Consider the following 16789-nt stretch of genomic DNA (forward strand, 5'->3'; position numbering starts at 1 on the left):
GGCACGAACCCGTGTCCCCTGCGTCGGCAGGCGGACTCTCAACCACTGCGTCACCAGGGAAGCCCTTCCACAGACTCTTAAACAGAAGATGGAAATAAGGTCGATGGAAAATAAAGTTTCTTAAAAAAAAAAAAAAAAAAACGAAAAAAAGCCCACGAATAGGAATAGCTGACCTGAGCCTCAGAAGGCTGGCAGCCTGGTATGGTGGTACATGTACACAGAGTTAGACAGAGTGTTGTTCAGGTCCTGGTTCTGCCACTTACTTGCTACAGAACTCTCAGCAAATTACCTAGTTTTTTTGAATATCAGCCTCATCTGTAAAACATAAGCTCCATAAGGGCAGGGACCATGTCTTGTGTTGATCCAGTGCCTAACAAGACTGGCACTGTGGCACTTGCTGCCAAATCAAACAGGGTATGGAAGGGGTGTATTGAGAAAGAAAAAAGGAGCAGCCCTTGACATTCTGAAGCTGGTCAGTACTCACAGGTAGGCCAGCAAAGGAAGATTATTTCCTGTAGGACCTGCCAGTTGGTTTGAAAGGCTGTGTGCTTAGGAATGTGACAGGTTACGTCAGGGTCACATCCTGAAGGGTCCTTTTTCTATGCAGAGAAACTGGAAATAATCCAGAGTGGAGACCATTGAAGGATTAAAAGCAGGGGAGAGTAACAAAATCAAATTTGCATTTTAGAAGGATGGATTGGAGTGTGGAAATAAGGAGAAGGAATGGGAGACTACTTAAGTACCCTACGCAAGAAATGGGAGGCCTTCTTTAATGACCTTCTATAAGGCGACCTTGCTTATTTCTTGAAATTTGGGGCGAGAAGACAGAAAAAGAATATGGTTGCACTCTTCAAATATTTGAAATTCTGTCATAAGAAAGTGATTAGACTCTTTCTGAGCTGCGCTAGGATCAAGGTATAAAGTCATAAGGAAATATTAAGTGCACTATGGGGAAACACATTCTAATAATTAGAGTGGTCTGAAAATAACATAGACTTCTTCACAAATAGTTATTTCTTACATTTCTTTCATCTATTCAACAAATATTCCTTGGAGCAGTTAGGATGTGGCAGGCATTAGGCATATAACGGTGAACAAAATAGACAAAGGCACTGCCCTCGATGGAGGTTACTGTAATTTTTGTCCAATGTGGTACCGTTTATAGATAACTTTTATATAATCATTTAAACAAGAAGCAAGCTCCCAATAGGGGTATCTAAAAAGTGGCTCTGAGTGAACTCTGGCCAAGAAGATCGGGAAGGACGATAACCAAATAGAAGAGTTGTAAAGTCTGTGTGAGTCTCAGGCGCCATAGGACGAGAGAGGCAGAGAGCCCGCTGCCTTCTCTCCCTCATCTTTTCCACCAGCCTGGCCTCCGCCCCGCCCCGCCCTCTCCGCCCCCCGCTCGCCAGCACCCTCCCCTTTCTCGGTCCCCCACACGCCGCTGTGATTCGCGCTGTCGGCCCGCGAGATTTCGAGCTATTCTCTCGCGAGATCTTCAGTGTACTGGAGTCAGCTGTGGTGGCCGCTGACTAGGCGGTAGGAGCTGGTCCTGCTGCGGTTTTTCGGCACATCTGGGTCTGGCCCAGAGGCGGTAAGTAGGTTCTGGGGGCCGAGACCCGGCTTGCAGTCGTGCGGGGTCCCTAAGGAGAGAGGGGGACGGACTCCCTGGGCTCGGGCTTCCTCGGGCCGCGTGCGCGCAGCGTGTGTGCCGCCGGCGGGAGCCCGCGTGAGGTCTCACCCGCGAGGTGCGGGGTCGGAGTGGGGTGGGTGGGTGGCCCGCAGGTGCGGTGACACCGCCCGCGGACTCTTACAGTGAGGTTCGAGGCACGCCCGCGGCAGCGGTGAGGGCGTGGGGTGTCCGGTGCGGCCCCAGCCCCCTCTGGCCCCTCCTTGGGTTCGCCGGGGTTGGCGCCCAGGTGCCGCCTGAGGTCAGCGCGCAGTTTAGTGGCTCGAGGGTCTTGCAGACGGGAACCTCCGGAATTCACTTCTTTGTGTTATTAAAGAAATTACTTCTTCCAAAGGTTCCAGGTGGAATTGGTTTTTCTTATTTGTGGCTTTACGAGGCTTGGCTGCCTTATTCAGAGAGGCAGAAGGAAGATGAGCAACAGATGTCTTAAATCTTACTATTCTCTCTCTTTTTAAAATCAGGATATACAGAAAAATGGAGTATATGACAGAACCCGCGAAGCACACACCTGGACACATGTGAGTCGCGTCCCTTTTCCCCCATCCCTCTTAAGTTTAAAAATGTTAACAGTGACTCTTTGAAACTTACTGTGGGGAAAGCTTTTCTTTGCGGGGTGGGGTCGGGGGGATTCTTTTGTCTTAAGTGGGAAAAATGAAAAGCCTTGTTTCCTGAGAAAAACGAGTTCGTTTTTCGCTGGGAAGTTTGTGGTAGTAAATACTGGTTTAAGAATGTTAAAATATTCACTGTACATTCTTCTATGTTGGCATCAGCCATTGACTTTTAAATTTAAGGTAATTAAAATGTAATAAAATTATGTATTCATTTGTTCTGTCTACTACCCACATTTCAAGTCCTCAGTAGTCACATTTGCCTGGTGGTTACCATAGTGGACATCAGAGGTTATAGAACTTTTCATTCTGGGTAACGTCAATGATTCTTAAACATTTTGTGTTCCCAGTACACCTAGGGTTATGACACCCCCATCATAGTGAGTCACTAGACATGATACTCTTTCCATCCTCTAAAAATTTTTCTCCTTTGGGTTAATGTTTACATTTTGGCAGTCCCTGTGCTATACTGAGGCTTAAAAAAAAATTTGCCTTTGGACTATAAAGCTGTCTGATGATTACTATTAGCAGTTATTTTGCCTCTCTAGACCCTTTGTACATCGGCCATATTTTGAGGCTTTTTGGAATTGCGGCCATCCTTGGTTTTTTTTCGCCTCAATAATCCAAGGTTTTTTAATCTACTGCATCTTTGAAGTCAGTTTTTTAAAAAGGGCAAAGATATTATGGCCTAACTTGAAGGCTTTGGTTTGTTTGTTTTTTATTTTTTTATTATTATTTTTTGTTGAAGTATAGTTAATTTTTCAGTGTTGTGTTAGTCTCTGGTGTACAGCAATGTGATTCAGTTATATATATTTTTTAATTCTTTTCCATTATTGTTTATTACAGGTTATTGAATATAGTTACCTGTGCTATACAGTGGGACCTTGTTGTTTATCTCTTTTATATATAGTATTATAGTTTGTATCTGCTACTCCCTGTTTGATAGTTTTTTAATTTAACCTGTGCACTTATGAAATCTAATTTGAAAAACGTATGCTTTGTTTATTTAAGCTTGTGCTGCGATTGCGGTGTCCCGATCAGTCCAAATCCTGCCAATATTTGTGTGGCTTGTCTGCGAAGTAAAGTAGATATCAGCCAAGGTATTCCGAAACAAGTCTCTGTATCTTTCTGCAAACAGTGCCAAAGGTACGGTGTGGTACTATTTTATCCTGCTTAAAGTTGAAATTTGTATGTGGGAGAGCCACCAGGATATACTGACAATATTTTAAGAGTGTTAAGATATTCACTGTACATTCTTCTAGATTGGCATCAGCCATTGGCCATATGTGGCTTTTTAAGTTTAAAGTAATTAAAATGTAATAAAATTAAGTATTCAGTTCTGTCTGCTACCCACATTTCAAGTCCTCAGTAGTCACATGTGCCTGGTGGTTACCATAGTGGACATCAGAGGTTATAGAACTTTCATTTTGGATAACGGCAATGATTCTTAAACATTTTGTGTTCCCAGTACACCTAGGGTTATGACACTCCCATAATAGTGAATCACTAGACATGATACTCTTTCCATCCTTTAAAAATAACATGCGATAAGATATATGTAATAAAGTGCGTGTAATTGAGATTTAAGTTTTATTTATGTTGGCCTAGTTAGAGATTTTAGAATTGGCAATTTTGTAGTGTTCTTTTCTATTTTTCTCTGCTAATTTGGTAAAGTTAGTGCAAAGGTATTTGAATCTGTTCTTTTTCTGTTAAGAGATTAATAGGTTTGATGTATACAATTAATAGATACAAGTTTATGTTTTTAAGGGTGAGAGCAGATTTTAAAGACATATTACTATTAATTACCATGAAGATTTTGTTTTCCGCTTCAGTCATTTAGAAGCCATGTATGATAAAAAGCACCTTATTTTTTAAGTAATTTAGTGGTGTGTTTTAAATTAAAAATCATGTATTAATGTTCCCATGTAACTAAAATGACTATAGCTGATGGAAAAACAGCTCAGTATATCATATCTAGGATGGTCTGAAATGAAGACTGGATTTTAAGGCAGACGTCTTCTGAAAGTTAATGTTTTATTCCTTTTATGTTTACTTTAGTCGTTGGCATGAACAGCTTATGTCTAGGAGGCCATTGAGTAATACAAAACTACCCATTGAAACTACCCATAAAATTATATGCCTGTGATTTCCCAAATGGGTTAGGACTCTAGTGGCTCTTAACTTTTTTGGGAGGGAGGGGTTCATGAATCCCTTTAAGAATTTAAAAACTGCATCTTCCCAGAAAAATACATAAAACAAAGACATGAAACTTGTGTACTGTTTCAGGGAGTGTATAGTTTGTAAGCTTGGCAGGTGTGAGGCTTAATCTATAATAAATATTCGCTATTCTTAAGAGCATCGGTGGAAAAAAAACACTGGACAAAGAATCAGGAGACCCAGTTTATCTTGAATTTTTCACAAACTAGCTCTTTGATACTCTTGGCCACTTCACCTCTCTAAGCCTTAATTTCCTCATCAGAGTGAAGGGGCTTTATTAGATGATATACGAAGCCCTTTCTAACTCCAAAAACATGCTTATAACAAAGGGACCTATATAAATAATTTTTTTCAGTGAAACTTTAAAAGTGAAAATCAGACTATTTACTTAACAAGTAAGGAAAAAAAAGCATTCACATAATACATTTAGAAGTATTAATTTATTGAGCATTTGCTGTATGCTAGGCACTGTCCTAAGTCCTGAGCTGACTGGGCTAAAAAACTTAAAGTACATACATAAGGGATTTCAATTTTAATTTAGTCAGGTTTTATATAAGATTTAAAATTTTACAATTTAAAATTTGAAAAGGGACTTTGAAGTAGATAAATAGTCTGAGGTATTATTGATACATAGTATTAGGTACTAATTTACCTTTTTTGTGTGTGAGAAATAAGCAGTTCTTAAGCATTTTAGATGTACATTATAAACCATTTTAATGCTATTTGGAGGTGATTTTTTCACCTGTGTTTCAAAGTATAGCTTCAAGGAACACTGGGGCATTTTGTCATCCTCACTGGAATGCTTATTGGTGCTTGAAGTAATAAGACCTTTTAATAAGTTATTTCAGATTGACTTTCTTAAATACTCAGAATTTTATCTTTTTAACTAAATTACTTGTCTAACCGAAAGTTTTCTGGAACTTATAAAATATATTTTGGTTAAGTGCCTCAGATCAACCTTGGGTATTATTAATTTAATAATCATTGTTATGTCTGCATATTCACGTGGAAATTTTTTTTTTTTTCTGAGAGATCCTGAATTTCAATATATTTTCTCTCAGATATTTCCAGCCACCAGGAACTTGGGTACAATGTGCATTAGAATCTAGGGAACTTCTTGCTTTATGTTTGAAAAAAATCAAAGCCCCTCTGAGTAAGGTAGGTCAAATAGCTAAAATCAGTTTTTGTGGGGGGTTCTGTGTGTGTGTGTGTGTGTGTGTGTGTGTGTGTGTGTGTGTGTAATCTCTCATTTTCAGATAATCCTTGTTTGAGTAGATTTTCCAAAATAACTATTAAATGCTACTGTTGGTAAGCACACTACTACAAATGCTGTTTTCATTTTTAAAGTTGTATATATTCCTTTTTAATGGAAATGAAAATCTTTTTGCTTTAGAATCAAATTTTTTTCATTCATTATTTGAGAACCTCTTATGTGCAATAATCTTTACTGAAAATGTTTATATAAAGCCATTGCTAAACATAATTTGGAGGCTATAGTATTAGGGCTATGGTATTCGGTTTTAAAAAATTTTTCGTTACTGCTCTGCAAAGAAAATATTTGTGCCTATTACTTAAAGTCAGGGTATAAACATCTTCAGAAAACAAATAGGGTTTGTTAGTGTAGTTAGGCTCTCTACATAAAACTTTCAGTTTTCTTTATGCTAAACTTTATGACTTATTTCCATCAGGTATATTTGTAATTGAAATGGCTCTTTTGGTTTGACGAGCTTCAGATTCTCTTAAAACTCTGCTAAATTACATGTAAGAGTTCTTTGAAGTTTCTCCCTTTATTTTCCTTGTTTTTTCTCCCTGGAATTTGTATCAGTCAAATATTGGCCCTACTAGCTGAAAACTTTGCCTTTTTGCCCTTGTATTGTTTTTAATCTTTTTTTCCCTGTGTTCCTGACAGTTTCTTTTATCTTCCAGTTTTTGTATTAATTTTCTTTCAGTAGTAATATTTTAAGTTTAGAGTTTTTAATGTTCTTGATACAGTCTGTTGAATATTTCTGAAGGTTTAATAATATGCTGTTATTGTTTTTTACTTTCCTTCTGTTCCCTGATTTGTCTTAGTTTTTTTTTTTTTTTCCTGGAGTCAGTTTTTGTGTAATTTGGTCTTTGTTTTTCATACTTCAGGCTTTTGTCAGATGTTCATTAATAATTCATTAGCATTCAACAGATGTTTATTAACTCAACTCTGTGCCAGTCTACTTTTGGTGTTAGGGATATGGAAGTGAATGAGAGAGACGAAATCCCTGTCTTAGAGAGCTTTTATTTTAGTTGAAGGGGAGGGTGTAGAGTAGTCAATGAACAAAATAAATAGGTATATTAAGAGGTATAAATTCTGTGGAGGAAAAAGCCAGAACTGTGCAGGGAAGAGTTGCAATTTAAAATAGAATGGTTAGGGGAGGCCTCATTGATAAGGTGATACTTGAATAAACATTAAAGGCAGTAGGGGAGGGAGCCACAATCTGGAGGAGAAGAGCATTATGGGTAGACAAAACAAGTGTAGAGGCCAAAGGCAGGAGAATACCTGTGTGGTTAGAGTGGAGTGGGGAGGGAAAAGTAATTGGGGATGAAGCCAGGGAAGGCATGGAAAGTCAGTAGGTCAGGCCTTGTAGGCCCTTTTGAGGCCTGGTTTTTACTCTGAGTATAGTGGGTATAGAGCAGGGGTCCCCATCCCTCAGGTCGCGGACAGGTACTGGTCGGTGGCCTGTTAGGAACTGAGCCGCATAGCAGGAGGTGAGCAGCGGGGGTGGGTGAGTGAGCAAAGCTTCATCTGCTCCCCGTTGCTCCCCATTGCTGGCATTACCGCCTGAACAACCGCCCCACCCCCCACCCCCGTCTGTGGAAAAATTGCCTTCTGTGAAACTGGTACCTGGTGCCAAAAAGGTTGGAAGGTTGGGGACCGCTGGTATACAGGGTATAGGGCAGAATAGTGAGATGAATGATTTACAGTTTATCAGCTTCCTTCTGGCTGTGTTTAGAATAGATGTGAGGGGCATGGGCACCTTTAGGAAGCGATTGTAGTAGTCATGAGAAATGATATTTGGATCAGTAGTAGAGGAAGTGAGAAGTGGACAGGTTCTGGCTGTATTTTGAAGGTAGTCAGTAGGATTTACTCATGAAGCTGGATGTATGTTTATGAGTTGGAATAGTCAAGGGTGACTTCCATGGTTCTTAACTTGATCAACCAGAGGAGGGAGTTACTGATAGTGAAGTAGGAAAGGCTTTAAGAGGAGCAGGTCAGGGGACTTCCCTGGTGGTCCAGTGGGTAAGACTCCTTGTTCCCAATGCAAGGGGCCCAGGTTGAATCCCTGGTCGGGGAACTAGGTCCCGCATGTGTGCAGCAGCTAAGAGTCCGCATGCCACAACTAAGACCTGGCACAGCCAAAATAAATAATAAATAAATAAATAAAATTAAAAAAAAAAAGAGGAGCAGGTCAGGCAGGAGAGATCAAAGCTCATCTCAAAGTGGTGCTTAGATGTCCATTAGACATGGAAGTAGAAATAGTGGGGAGCTGGATAAATGAGCAAGGGAGTGGTCCAGACCAGAGATAATAAATTTGGGGTGTGATGGTATTTAAAGCTATAATATTAGATGAGATTTCCTAGAGAGTTTAGAGAAAGGGAGAAATTTCAGGACTGAATCCTGGGATCCTTTAATGATAAAAGTTTGAGAAGATGAGAAAAAAAATCAGTCATTACTTCTAATTAGCTGCAGGGAGAGCAATATATATAAGCAGGAGATCTAGAAGGTGAAGGGAATGTTCAGGAAAGAGATTGAGGATTTTGGAGGTTTTGTTGTTAGTGAATGTTGAATTCCAGAGGCTAGTAAAAGGTTTTCAGGATTTGGGGAGGAGTGTTAGATGGGATAGAAAAGGGCATATGTGGGCTTACCTGGTGGTGCAGTGGTTGAGAGTCCACCTGCTGATGCAGGGGACACGGGTTTGTGCCCCGGTCTGGGAAGATCCCACATGCCGCAGAGCGGCTGGGCCCGTGAGCCATGGCCACTGAGCCTGCGCGTCCGGAGCCTGTGCTCCGCAATGGGAGAGGCCAACAACAGTGAGGCCCACGTACCGCAAAAAAAAAAAAAGAAAAGGGCATATGTGGAACCATATGGAGATCGGAGTGTGGGAGATGAGGGAGTGACTGAGGTAATGGTAAAGAAGAATTAAAGGGCTCGATAAGATGGATTATTCCTGGTTGTCTGAGGACAGATGGTGTGGTGAGGCTGAGGAATGGGGAATGCAGATGGAAGCTGAGGGAGTAAGAAGCTCTCTGTCACCCTCTGTACGTGGTGTCGCTTGTTGACTACTAGGCTTTGCTTTAGGGAACCAGTCGAATGAGGAGGGTTTTACTCTGGACGGCTGTACCTCTACTAGCTTATCTAGTTCTCACCAGAAAGGTCTTGATAAAATTATCTGCCTGCTCATGTCTCCCAAATCTGTTATCTACAGCTCAGATTTCTCCATAGAGCTCCAGACCAAATAGATATCTCACTATCCACTGAACAGCTTCACTTGGATATCTTAGATAAATCCTCTTAAACTTAAATGTCTGAAACCAAATATAGCACATCCCTCCCCATTTAATCTGTTTTTTATTTGTGTCAGAAAAATAGTGTTACCTAGATGCCCAAGCTGGATACTTGACCATCATTCTAGAATCTTCTTTTCTTCCTTCCCATATCCAGTTATTATTAAATCCTATAGATTTTATCTCCTAAATAGCTCTTGGCTTGGATCTTTCTGCTGCTGTTATTTCCGACCCCTCAGTTCAGGTCAGCTACAACTCCTGCCCAAATTATTGAAACAACCTCCATTTTTGTTCTCCCACCCCCTTCCTCAAAACACCCATTTTAGCCATATTGAGCTACATTCAATTTGTCACATATGGCAAACTGTTTCTGGCCTCTGCTGATTTAGCAGTGAGTTACCATTGTGGATTCAGTATTCAGTGCATGAGACTCCTTGTAATGAATGTTCATTCTTTTTTTTTTTAAGCCACATACATATTATAGTGAGAATAATAAAAGTAGAAACCTTTGTTCATGAGATTTCTAGTAGATGATGAGGTCATCAGGTCTTTGTTTTCTTCTAAAAAGTGTAATTTCCATTCAAAAAACTGTACACTGTTTTTAGGGGAAAGGAGTTTTTTTCTATGCAAGTATTTTAATTTTTGCTTGAATTATACCAGTTTCATTAATATAGTCATTAGATTTTCCCTTTATTTGCTGTTTTTGTTGCCATACCTCTGATGATAACTTTTTCTTTTTTAAACTTGTGATGTTGGGTAGATTAATCATGGATTCCTTAAGCATCTATGAAATCTGTTTATTAATGAGTTATTCTCTCATTTCTTTTCTCCTCAGAGGGGAACTTACGTTTCTTTTTGTTTGTGTTTTGTTGAAGGTACGGCTTGTAGATGCAAGCTTTGTTTGGACTGAGCCCCATTCTAAGAGACTTAAGGTTAAACTAACTATTCAGAAAGAGGTAAGCTATACATAATTTTCTCAGCATGGTTTAAAGTATAGGTAGGATAAGGAAACAAAAGACCTTTATGCAGAAAATTATAAGACACTGATGAAAGAAATTAAAGATGATACAAATAGATGCAGAGATATACCATGTTCCTGGATTGGAAGAATCAACATAGTGAAAATGACTCTACTACCCAAAGCAATCTACAGATTCAATGCAATCCCTATCAAACTACCACTGGCATTTTTCACAGAGCTAGAACAAAAAATTTCACAATTTGTATGGAAATGCAAAAGACCCCGAATAGCCAAAGCAATCTTGAGAACGAAAAACGGAGCTGGAGGAACCAGGCTCCCTGACTTCAGACTATACTACAAAGCTACAGTAATCAAGACAGTATGGTACTGGCACAAAAACAGAAAGATAGATCAATGGAACAGGATAGAAAACCCAGAGATAAACCGACGCACATATGGTCACTTTATCTTTGATAAAGGAGGCAGGAATGTACAGTGGATTGTACAGTGAATGTACAGCCTCTTCAATAAGTGGTGCTGGGAAAACTGGACAGGTACATGTAAAAGTATGAGATTAGATCACTCCCTAACAGCACACACAAAAATAAGCTCAAAATGGATTAAAGACCTAAATATAAGGCCAGAAACTATCAAACTCTTAGAGGAAAACATAGGCAGAACACTCTATGACATAAATCACAGCAAGATCCTTTTTGACCCACCTCCTAGAGAAATGGAAATAAAAACAAAAATAAACAAATGGGACCTAATGAAACTTCAGAGCTCTTGCACAGCAAAGGAAACCATAAACAAGACCAAAAGACAACCCTCAGAATGGGAGAAAATATTTGCAAACGAAGCAAGTGACAAAGGATTAATCTCCAAAATTTATAAGCAGCTCATGCAGCTCAATAACAAAAAACAACCCAATCCAAAAATGGGCAGAAGACCTAAATAGACATTTCTCCAAAGAAGGTATACAGACTGCCAACAAACACATGAAAGAATGCTCAACATCATTAATCATTAGAGAAATGCAAATCAAAACTACAATGAAGTATCACCTCACACCAGTCAGAATGGCTATCATCAAAAAATCTAGAAACAATAAATGCTGGAGAGGGTGTGGAGAAAAGGGAACACTCTTGCACTGCTGGTGGGAATGTGAATTGGTTCAGCCACTATGGAGAACAGTATGGAGGTTCCTTAAAAAACTACAAATAGAACTACCATATGACCCAGCAATCCCACTACTGGGCATATACCCTAAGAAAACCATAATTCAAAAAGAGTCATGTACCAAAATGTTCATTGCAGCTCTATTTCGAATAGCCCGGAGATGGAAACAACCTAAGTGCCCATCATCGGATGAATGGATAAAGAAGATGTGGCACATATATACAATGGAATATTACTCAGCCATAAGAAGAAACGAAATTGAGCTATTTGTAATGAGGTGGATAGACCTAGAGTCTGTCATACAGAGTGAAGTAAGTCAGAAAGAGAAAGACAAATACTGTATGCTAACGCATATATATGGAATTTAAGAAAAAAAAAATGTCATGAAGAACCTAGGGGTAAGACAGGAATAAAGACACATACCTCCTAGAGAATGGACTTGAGGATATGGGGAGGGGGAAGGGTAAGCTGTGACAAAGCGAGAGAGCGGCATGGACATATATACACTACCAAATGTAAGGTAGGTAGTGGGAAGCAGCCGCATAGCACAGGGAGATCACCTCGGTGCTTTGTGACCCCCTGGAAGGGTGGGATAGGGAGGGTGGGAGGGAGGGAGACGCAAGAGGGAAGAAATATGGGAACATATGTATATGTGTAACTGATTCACTTTGTTATAAAGCAGAAACTAGCACACCATTGTAAAGCAATTATACTCCAATAAAGATGTAAAAAAAAAAAAGTATAGGTAGGAAAATGAGGGGCTATTGGTAAATTACATTATGACTTGAACAGCTTAAAAGGAAACAAATGCACTCTTAATTTTAACCCTTTGTTTTCTTTTGGATCATCTGCACAGATGATCAGGTTGATAGTAAGCAGCCGTTGTTCATGACAGTGGGCTAAGTTAATCTTCTCAAAGTCATTTTTATTTGGAATAAGATTGAAGTAAAAACATGAGCTGAGGTAGTGCTTCTCAAACTTGGCTGATCATTTGACTCACAGTGACTGAATCAAACTGGATTCAATTGGATGTAAGATCCAGGAATCTATTAAAGCTTCCCAGGTGATTTCTGATGATTGCCTATGTTTGGGGACAATTAAATTAAGGAATGTCTTCTTTTTTGAGAGTTTTCTTGGTCTCCTAAGGAAGAACTTTATACACACACACGCATATACATGAATATATAGCTGTTAAAATTCTTCAAAAAATATCCTTACAACACTTCAACTAAAGGTAAATTTGAAATGTTAATCTAATAAATCCTATGAATTAAACCTATATATCTTTCTTGAAATAGTATGACTTACGATTTTAAATGTAATTCATTTGTTGTTGATTTTCTCAAAGCATTCATGGAAGAAGATTTTAAATTAAATATTGAAGGATCTTCTTTTAAGAAAACTATGTTATTAAACAGAAAGGAAAGAATGAAGGAGTGTGATTGTTTTCTTCGTCAGGTGATGAATGGTGCTATCCTTCAGCAAGTGTTTGTGGTGGATTATGTTGTTCAGCCCCAGATGTGTGGAGATTGCCACAGAGTGGAAGCTAAGGATTTCTGGAAGGCTGTGGTTCAAGTCAGGCAAAAGGTAATGAGAGAAAGATGATGTGTGAATCCTCCATCTTGTATTTCATCTTTGTCGGTTATAAATAGCAAGTAAAACTTTCTCCTTTCCCCTCTTTCCAAATCGTTCAGGCAGTAGGGATATTCCTGGTCTCTGGGGCATTCACCTTTAGAAAGAGATCACTGCCACATTTTAGATAATCTTTAAAGGTTGTTTTTGTTTTAAAAATCAGTGTCCTATATCTGTAGATGGCTTTTTTTTGCATTTCATTTATTAATCCAATAATGCATTTATGTTTAGACTTTGCACAAAAAAACTTTCTACTATCTGGAACAGTTGATTTTGAAATATGGCATGTACCAGAATACACTTCGTATCAAAGACATTCATGGTGAGTTAAAATTTAAAGCATTTGAAATGATGTCAGGATTTTATTGCAGCTATCCTAAGGAGTCTTTTATCTTTACTGATAGTATCTAGAATAGTACTGTCCAAAAGAAATTTCTGTTAGGAAGAAAAAAATCTTAGCTCTTTATCTGCACTGTCCAACCAGTTTGGTAGCCTCTAGCCATATGTAGCTATTGAATATTTGAAATGTGGTTAGTGCAACTGGGGAGCTGAATTTTTAATTTTTTTCTATTTTAATTGAAATTTACACTAAATAGCTACCAGATGAGTAAACCAGTAACTACATTAGTAGAATGTAAAGTGGTATGATAGAAATTCATCAAAAACTTATTTTATGTAGAGGTCAGTTTTCTGATTGAAAGAAAATTATTTTTGAGATCTGTGAGTTGTAATATTTTTGTTTTTCATATGCCTAGCGGCATTTGTGCTGGATACATTAAATCAAAAGGCTAAACTCAGTAATAATAAATAGTGATATACAAATGATATAATTAGATTTCTTGAAGATGGAATTTAAAAATGTGTAATTTCATAATGGCTCCTCACAGCGTGTTCTGTCTTAGCACTTACTATTGATGTAGCACACTTTTATATACTAGCCGATGGATAAATATTTCTTTAATAATAGAAAAAATAAATATTCTTTAGCAAACTCTTAAGTCTCTTGCTAAAAGTTAATATTTTTAGTTGTAGGACATGTGTATAATTTTCCTGGTTGTTAAAGTACAGGTTTAGAGATAGCTATTCTTGAAGGAATGACCAAATTCTTGTACTACTTATTTTAAAAGTGTAAGCTCCTCTGTTACTTACTGATCTGTTAGTCATTTATCTCATATGTCTTGAGGAAAGTAATTAGAAGTGTGATTTTAGGTCCTTAAATGGGAAGAAATGAATATCAGTTATGTCACCTGGAGAAAATCTTTTAAGCTTTGTATCTGATTTGAGTGCATTACCACTATAAGGTTAACAGTCTAAATTTGTAAAACATAGTTTACTGAATACTTATTGTGGGGAAGGTACTTTGCAGCCTGTTTAACATGGTGCCTGGATATTTGTGGCTAGCCGTCAGGCAAAAATATACCTTTGTTCTGAGTAACTTTGTTTTGAGTAACTTTTGGGGATTAGGGGATCCTAATATTCTAGCAAAGGAAGCAGAAAACTCTGATTATCGTTCATCACCAGGGCAGAAATGTCCTTACACAGAATTTTTTGTAGCAAAAGACTTGGATACATTCTGGTACATACCTTTGCAGTCACTTTAAAAATCAAAAATGCTGGAAGTTTAACAATCCTTTTTTTCATCCAGAGGAATTAATCTATTTTTTTCCCCTTACTGGTTCTTGATTTGATGTAAATGAATCTTTTGTTTGTTTGCTTGTTTGTTTGTAACTTTGTTTTTAAAATCATAACAATTGTAAAAATTTAAACAGAAGTATATATGAATAAAGGACCTCTGTCCCATTTATCCACTTGTTATTCCCAGATGTAGCCCCTTAAACAAGGTATTACAATGTGTACTCTGTATATGATTTGTGATAGCATTGGTTTTCCCTCATATATGAGACTGTTCTGTAATATTCTGTGACTTGCCATCTTAATATATTTAGAAACGTTTCCACGTCATTGCATATAATCCTATTTTATTATTTTTAACCACTATGGTTGTGTATTTGTTAATCAGTATGTTTTTAATTATTTAGTTGTTTCCTATTAACTGGTTTACAAGATGCTCTAGTTTTTTTTGCTGCTACAAACAGTACTGTAATAAACATCCTTATGTTTGTGCATAGTGGTTTTTCTGTGGGACTGAGTTCAGGAATTGAAATTACTAGACAAAAGTATGCAAATGTTAAATTTTATATATGTGCTGCTAGATTGTTTTCCAAAATGGTGCCAGCTTACAGTCCAATCACTTGTGAGAATTTCTGTTTTTCCAAACACTTGCCAACACTGCATAAGATTGTATTGGACTTTCTAATTTTTGCTGTTCTGATGAAGAGAACAAAGGCATCTTGTTTTTATTTTCATTTCCTTGATTACTAATGAGGGTTAACATTTTGATGTGTACTGGCCATTTATGTTTATCTAATGTGAATTGTCTGTTCTGCATATATCTGTTTTTTCCTTACATATTTTGTGTCTGTTATTTAGTATATCAATCTCATTACGTGTGTGTATTATTACATATAGAGAGAGAGGAGCATGCAGAGCATGTGTTTGAGTGTGAGCCTGAGAGAGCAGATACTTTCTTACAATGTCTCATGTCTTTTATCATCTAAATTTTTCTTTTTTTTCTTTTTTTGTGGTACGCGGGCCTCTCACTGTTGTGGCCTCTCCTGTTGCGGAGCACAGGCTCCAGTCGCGCAGGCTCAGCAGCCATGGCTCACAGGCCCAGCCGCTCCGCGGCATGTGGGATCTTCCCGGACCGGGGCACGAAGCCGTGTCCCCTGCATCAGCAGGCGGACTCTCAACCACTGCGCCACCAGGGAAGCCCTAAATTTTTCATTTTTTAGTTTTGTATAGCTATGGCTTATGACTTTCTGTCTTACATAGGAAAGTTTTTTATACTCCAAAGATATTTTTAGAAAATAAGTTTCTGTTTTACTTTTGGATCTTTAATCTTACCTGGTAAGAGTTTTTCCCAGAAAGTTAACTTGCATTGTCTCAATACTTACCTACCAAGTAGTCTGTCCTTTCCCCACTGATTTGAAAAATCTCCTTTCTTATATATACTAAATTCCTTTGTACACATGGCTCAGTTCTGGTTTATTTTGTCCCACTGCTTTTATTACAGTATGTAAATTATACTTTATAGTATGTGCCCTTTTATTAATTCTTTTGTAAACCTTGGTTGATAGTGAGTAAGAGCATGGATTTTGGAACCAGATTTTGTGAATTTGAATCTCTGTCCCACCAGTTTTTTGCTGTGTGACCTTAGGCAAGTTATTTAACTTCTCTGAGCGTCAGTTTTCCCATTAATAGAATAGAGAGGATGGTAATAACACTACCTCATAGGATTATAGTGAGGATTAAATAATTTGTGTAAAGCACTTAGAACTGTGCCTGGTGCATAATCATGTTTATTTAGTTCTTTTCTGTATTTCAGTGACATGTTATTGTTTTCATCGTGAAGATTTTGAATGTTTCTAGTTTTTTTGGACTATTCTATGCTTTTTATTATTGTGGATGGCAACTGTTTTCATTATATTTTCTAAGTGATTATTGCTAGTATTTTGGAAAACTGTTGATTTTGTATGTTGATCTTTCTGAAATTTCTTAATCACTAATAGTTTACATTATATTCTTGTGTCATATACATGATCATTTACTAGGTAAATTATTATCTGTACACAATGATAGTTTTATTTCTTCCTTTGCAGTATTATTCCCTCTTTTTTTCCCCTTTGGCTAGGAGTGGAGAATAGCACTGAGTGGTAATGTATCAGGCATTACCATCTTTCTGTGTTTCACCCCTAAATAGAATATTTGTTGAGATTTCTATCTGATACATATGCATACAAAGTTATATTTAAACTGTTCTGTCCCATCATGCTATCAGTTACATTAGTGACATTGAAACAGTTGGAGTTTTCCCCTCTTTCTGCATACTGTTAATCAACATGTTGA

The 16789-nt window shown here is 37.9% G+C and overlaps 1 protein-coding gene across 1 annotated transcript in view; it reads left to right on the forward strand.

Moving 5' to 3' along the window:
- Positions 1-1460: 1460 nt before the first annotated feature.
- The window catches only part of NMD3 (NMD3 ribosome export adaptor), a 40414-nt gene continuing 25085 nt past the window's right edge, over positions 1461-16789 (forward strand). Inside the window, exons 1-7 of the mRNA XM_004281860.3 lie at positions 1461-1594; positions 2152-2208; positions 3310-3444; positions 5577-5673; positions 9927-10007; positions 12650-12778; positions 13055-13145. Of these exons, the coding sequence (XP_004281908.1) occupies positions 2165-2208; positions 3310-3444; positions 5577-5673; positions 9927-10007; positions 12650-12778; positions 13055-13145 (577 nt within the window). The 5' untranslated portion in view covers positions 1461-1594; positions 2152-2164. The remainder of the gene's footprint in view (positions 1595-2151; positions 2209-3309; positions 3445-5576; positions 5674-9926; positions 10008-12649; positions 12779-13054; positions 13146-16789) is intronic.

This window comes from Orcinus orca, chromosome 5, assembly GCF_937001465.1.
Source record: "Orcinus orca chromosome 5, mOrcOrc1.1, whole genome shotgun sequence".
Classification (NCBI taxonomy): domain Eukaryota; kingdom Metazoa; phylum Chordata; class Mammalia; order Artiodactyla; family Delphinidae; genus Orcinus; species Orcinus orca.